Source organism: Salvelinus fontinalis, chromosome 20 (genome assembly GCF_029448725.1).
Source record: "Salvelinus fontinalis isolate EN_2023a chromosome 20, ASM2944872v1, whole genome shotgun sequence".
In the NCBI taxonomy this organism is placed as follows: Eukaryota; Metazoa; Chordata; class Actinopteri; order Salmoniformes; family Salmonidae; genus Salvelinus; species Salvelinus fontinalis.
The window spans coordinates 15,274,278-15,280,453 of record NC_074684.1 but is presented as its reverse complement, the minus strand read 5'-3'; the positions used below and the strand labels follow the sequence as shown (position 1 = coordinate 15,280,453).

The following is a 6,176-nucleotide window of genomic DNA, read 5'->3' as shown; positions in this document are numbered from 1 at the left end:
TCAAAGGTCCGACGGGTGGGGTTACACACCCAGAAACCCCATGCTAACTGTGAATAGAAACAAGGAGAGGCTAAGCTCGCTGGAACACCAAATCAAATTCACCAAATCTGGAAACAATCTCTAGAGAAAGGCAGGGAAGTATAACAACCCAGATGGAGGTGGGGGAAAGCAAGAGGATAAGGAGGGAGACAATGGGGGATGAGAGAGAGGTGGAGAGATAGACACTGGTTCAAATTGTTGATTTTCATGCCAAGCCACCAAAATATGATTGAGCATGAGGCTGAGGCATACAGTAAAAAATATACTATGCATCAGTCCATTAGTAGAATTACAGTACATTGTGTCTTGTGTGAATGTTCTTCTCATCATAATAAACCTGATTATCACAATGAAGAAAGAACTTAAGATCCCTACAGCAGACCTCCTACAGGGCTCTATAAGAAAAAAACATTTGATTGGAGTGCTAAGAACGCACTCACGTGAAAACACATGCCACACAAGTCAAGTGCCATGGCTTCAGAAACCCCTCTGTAGTAAAAGACGAGTGGGATAACATCTTGACATGCGGATAATGTATGTAGGGTGAATAGGCAAGGGATTTGGGAGGAGTTTGGGGGCAGGCCAATGCCTGGTCTTTGAAGCTTTCATCCTGCAGCTCTGATCACCGTGACCACCTGTTGATGACAGAGAATATAGGCCTGAGGATGAGGCTCTAGGCTTTCTCAAATGCTAGCTGGCTATTGCCTTCGTGACAAGGAAACCGATAGAAGCCACTGTGTGCCGAAACGTTGGTTTAACCATTCAATTGTTGGGAGCATACTGTACATAGTGTGCAACTTTCTTCTTTTACAATTTTTTTTTAACAAATGGACAACGTTATTGGCATCGAACACCAACTGTACTGGCCAGAGTACTAAAGAGCATCTTACACCGATTATACCAAACATTAGGAACACCTTCCTGATATTCAGGGGCAAGGACTATATAAAGGTGTCGAAAGCGTTTCACAGGGATGTTGGCCCATGTTGACCCCAATGCTTCCGACAGTTGTGTCAAGTTAGCTGGATGATGGTAGCCTTGGCGCCAGCGTCTGTATTTTGTGTCACTCCTCTCAAAATAAGTACATTTCTCTGACAGGGAACTAGGCTAGTATAACAGGAAAAAAACATTCTAGTCAGCTTGATGGAACATGGCAGGGACAACAAGGCCTACACCAGAGATAGATCTACAGAACACAACATTTAATTGGACAGCATATAAAAGCGTTCGAAAAATCTCTGTGCATTGTGGAAATACAACATGACAGACAAAACAGATAAAATGGATACAGACAAAAACTAGAGACCAAAGAAAAGATTAAAACTGAACATAAAACCAAAAATATAGGTTCAATATATAATTCAGGCCAATCTCACAATTAATAAAATCAGTTGTTGAATCATGTTCTTGTAGAAAGGTCTCTCCTCTTCACCCTCGTGCTTGTTTAAGCAGTTTCTAAGGAAAGACAAGTAATCATCATTGACATTTGGAAAGCAGCATGATAAAGTCAGGAAACATAAGACAATCCTCTGACAAATGAACTAAAGGAATAGAACATCTCAATGTAGGATATTCATTAATCCACATGACTCGACTATAGCTGTATAACATTTAGCCACCTTGCGAGATATTTGCCGACGTGTACCTGTCCGGCGACACTTTTCCCACGTCGGAGAGTATATCCTTGGATTGTTCCGAGGAAATCGTTATTTGCGTCGCCAAGCAGTACCCAGAAAATAATTGCATTCCATTGTTAGACGCTACCCCCCCGCCCAAATCAAAGCAAAACGTGGATTCCATGTTGTGTCTTGCTTAGCTTGCCCACACATAACATGTATGCATGCTTGACTACATCACTTCGGCTAAATGGCATATTATTATGATTATATTTTTAGCACGCACACCTGTCTGTTTCACACCTGTTTGTCTAGCTAATAAGCCTCGCAATTGGGCAGCATGTTTGGTTTGGATTTGGAGGGGGTGGTAGCATCTAACAATTGGATTGAATTCTTTCCTTGGTACTGCAAACAAAAAAATCCTATAAGAACCGTCCACAGATATTTGTATTTGTCCACGTTGCTAAACAGGCACAGGTAGGCAAATATCTCACACGCCACTTCAAAGGTATGCCCTAAAACAGAATATTACAGTTTAAATAACTGTATATGACGAAGGGCCTGTAGGGCTAACTCACTACCATAAAATCTATGATGTCTATACAGCAACCACAGACATTTGCCCCTCTGTCTATAAAGGATTTTTTTTAAAGGTAACAATTCAATAGTCTCCTGCCTCATCTATATTGTTATGTACTGATCTGAAAACCCATCACATTAGCGGGAACTTGCTGTCACCTGTCCAGGCTATTTCAGATCAGTGCTGATGAAGGAGAGAAAGACCCTTTAGCCCATTGATATGCACCCTGTGTTCTGCCCCCAATGTTGCTGGGAATCCCCATACCTTGGATACTGCTTTGACGTGGTGTGCTTTGATAGTAGCCGATTTCTCCTCAAAAGCTTTCGTCCTCGCCTCTTCTGCGAGGCTATGCAGAAATAGCAGCACGTTCAGCTCAACCTAAAATGGACATTCAAATTCAGGCACTGAAACACATGCAAATTAGAGAACTATCCTACTAGCTAGGCTAAGTTACACAGCTACTACAACGCTAGCTGTATTGCATGTTTACCTGTGCTTGAAAGCTGTTCGTTTTAAAACAAGCAGTGTTGTAACGTTTAGCCTAGCTAGCATGTTAGCTAGCTACGAGAGCATTTTCAACAAACATACCATTGCATCTGCGGCTGTGCCTATACGAATGTTGGCTTTCTTCTTCATTAGAGACTTTAATGTAGCCTTGGGCACCTTTTTCAACATATTGCCAAACTTGTAGTTAGCAACATTAGCTAGTTATCCTCAACACGGTGACAGTTGTTTATTTACGTTTTTCAATCTCCCGCGTTGCTCACTACCGGCGCATAATGTGACGTCAGGATTTTAAATAATGTTTTATGTTTTGCTTTATAATAACACATATTCATATTGGTTCTCTCAATTGAAAATAAAAAAATATTATTTATTTAGTTGAGGTGATGGCCATCTAATGCTGCATTCATAGCCAAGTAGGAAGGTGGTAATTACCAGTTATGAAGTCATAAATACCAGTTGGATGCATTCAAGTGCTTTGAACTAGCTGAGAAACGCCGATTCGATAATGGTCAACAAGCTGGGTCAACCATAAACTAAAAGTACATCTATCGTGCTTGTAAAAAATGATAATGTTCAAAAAACATATTAATAGAGTGCTTTTTATAAATAATGTTTTGTTGTTTTTACGCACTGACTTTTGATGGGAAAATGCATATATTGTTTTAATTCATTTGAACGTTTCTCGCCAATTGGATGGAAACCTAGCTATAGTCAGCACAGGAGGTTGGTGGCACCTTAATTAGGGAGGACGGGCTCATGGTAATGCCTGAAGCGGAATAGGTGGAGTGGTATCAAATACATCAAACACATGGTTTGAGCCGTCCTCCACTCATCAGCCTCCACTGATAGACACCCTGGAGACTCTGGCAAGTGTGCGAGTCCAGTGTCACTTTGATTATGCCTGCACATCATGGTTCACCAGCAGCCCTAAACATCTAAAGAATAAGCTTCAGACCAGCCCAAATAAGACATGTATTTAAACTCCCCCCTGATACTCATCTGGAGGTCAAGCATGTTAAGCAACTAGGTTGGCTATTTGTGGAAAAATAGTAGTATTAATTCAACTTGATCTGGTCCACAGAATTATCACGGACTCAGCCCCCAGGTACCTATCCAACTATTTATTTATTTATTAGAGATGTCCACCAGCATAATACCGGAGCTATGTAGCAACCATTTGATGAAAAAGTTGAATGACATTCTGAGATTGTCAAGCCAAGCCTTCGATACTGGGTAGGGAGGGATGTAATTTCTGTTTGCCAAGATTTTTTGTGGCGTTGAAAATGCAAACCATGATATTAAAGCGCCCAAAGTCAGTATGCTTTGTTTATTGGTTGTGTGGTGCATTGTCACTGAAACCTGTTGGTGAAAAGTGTTGCAAAAATGTAGAAAACATTAAGAACACCTGCTCTTTCCATGACATAGACTGACCAGGTGAATCCAGGTGAAAGCTAGGATCCCGTATTGATGTCAGTTGTTAAATCCATTTTAAATCAGTGTAGATGAAGGAGGAGGGGAGGAGACAGGTTAAAGAAGGATTTTTAAGCTTTGAGACATGGATTCTGTATGTGTGCCATTCAGAGAGTGAATGGGCAAGAAAAAAGATTTAAGTGCCTTTGAACGGGGTATGGTAGTAGGTGCCAGGAGCACCGGTTTGTGTCAAGAACTGCAATGCTACTGGGTTTTTCACACGCAACAGTTTCTCGTGTGTATCAAGAATGGTCCACCACCCAATGCACATCCAGCCAACTTGACACAACTGTGGGAAGCATTGGAGTCAACATGGGCCACCATCCTTGTGGAACACTTTTGAAACCTTGCAGAATCCATGCCTTGACGAATTGTTCTGAAGGCAACTCAATATTAGGAAGGTGTTCTTAATGTTTTGCACACTCAGTGTATTTTATATAATTATAAATATTGCAGCAAAATGTAGAAAATCAGATTTCCCCCTAGCTGATCATTGTCTACAGCCAGCTTTGCTCCTAGTGTAGGCCTAATGAACCAGGCAGGGAGAGTGAGCTCGTCCGTGGTGGTAGCCGAACCTTCTGGCCCGTAGCCCTGCGTGGCATCGGCTGTGCCAGAAAACCATGAAGGGGAAAAGTTGATATCCACGTTTATAAACACAAGGTCACTACAGTTATTGTTATTTCTGGTCGTAAACATTCTTTAGAGTTAATTCTATGAGAGGAGAGGGGAGCATTTATTTGTTGTTGACACCTTGAGTTGGACAAGCCCCCCCCCACCTTAGTGTACTGTCCCTTAGTGTATAATAATAAATGCATATTGTAACACCCCATCAGAATTTACAAAAATACAGAGGCTTAGTAAAAACACATAAATAGAACTTCATCAGTCTTCAGATTAGTGACCATGTATGTCAAGTATAAGGTGGGAATGCAGCCACTGCCAGCCATGTAAGAGTTGTGAGATGGATCTGGGAAGCCCAGTGCTGTTGTGTTCTGCTAAACCAGGTATATTCTTATTTGACCTGGTTATGGGTCCTCAGCTGCTGACGCACCCTGTCCATCTACAATAGAGCAAAGACACATTTGAATATGGTAAAAATTAAGACACAAAAAAATGAAGAACCCCCAATGGTGAAGTGGGAGGGTTTACTGCTCCACTCACGGTAATGAACCAATAGGATTGCGGTCCGTAGTGACTGAGTGACCTGATGCTCATCTGACTGGCAGGAGCGATGACGTGGAGATGGAGGCGAGGGACTGAGGAGAAGGGGGTGCATGTGGAACCCCATCCTATGGAGGACAAAACAAGGGAACCAGTTACGAGCCTCAGAATTGCAACACATATGGGTGTGTACTCTAAATCTATAAGGCTGAGGTCAGAATTAGTCAGTGTGCTCTGTCTCAATGACATGACTAATCATAATGTAGGCCTTTACGTCATCCAGGTCAGTCACCTTTTTCTTCCGTCTGCTATACTCTTTCCCATCTCCTCCATCCTCTCCACTGCAAATGACAAACAGCCTATCAATACTCATGTGATTATGTCCACAGCATATCAGAGGATAAAATATGGGCTTATCTCCAATTAATTTGTGCTTCTATATTTGTATTTTATACATTTAATTGATGTTTTAGTTCATCTCAAGAGGTTATAGAAAAAAATGACTATAGTAAGTGCCTATAGCTTGGTTGGTTGTTTAGTAACAAAATCGACACATTCCAACTCTGGGGCAAAACAAACGCGCTTGGCTTGGATTGTTGACAAACTATATTCCGTCTCAATTGTTTATTGAAAATATTAATGAATGTGCTCAATGAGCACTTGTTGTCCCTCAAATACATCCAGCAGCATACCACCCTGCATACCACTGCTGGCTTGCTTCTGAAGCTAAGCAGGGTTGGTCCTGGTCAGTCCCTGGATGGGAGACCAGATGCTGCTGGAAGTGGTGTTGGAGGGCCAGTAGG

General features: G+C 41.8%; 1 protein-coding gene across 1 annotated transcript; it reads right to left on the bottom strand.

Moving 5' to 3' along the window:
* Positions 1–1,220: 1,220 nt before the first annotated feature.
* Positions 1,221–3,021, bottom strand: cenpw (centromere protein W). Its single transcript, XM_055872515.1, has 3 exons — positions 2,824–3,021; positions 2,500–2,613; positions 1,221–1,494 (listed from the first exon to the last, which is right to left on the bottom strand). The coding sequence occupies exons 1-3, from the start codon at positions 2,908–2,910 to the stop codon at positions 1,468–1,470; spliced, it is 228 nt and encodes a 75-aa protein (XP_055728490.1). The 5' UTR covers positions 2,911–3,021; the 3' UTR covers positions 1,221–1,467.
* Positions 3,022–6,176: the final 3,155 nt, after the last annotated feature.

Excerpts from the sequence above, each read along its gene's own strand:
- cenpw (XM_055872515.1), bottom strand. The coding sequence starts at position 2,910 with ATGTTGAAAAAGGTGCCCAAGGCTACATTAAAGTCTCTAATGAAGAAG. Across the intron at positions 2,614-2,823 it reads GCACAGCCGCAGATGCAATG|GTTGAGCTGAACGTGCTGCT; the intron begins GTATGTTTGTTG and ends TGTCCATTTTAG. Across the intron at positions 1,495-2,499 it reads ACGTCAAAGCAGTATCCAAG|AAACTGCTTAAACAAGCACG; the intron begins GTATGGGGATTC and ends GTCTTTCCTTAG.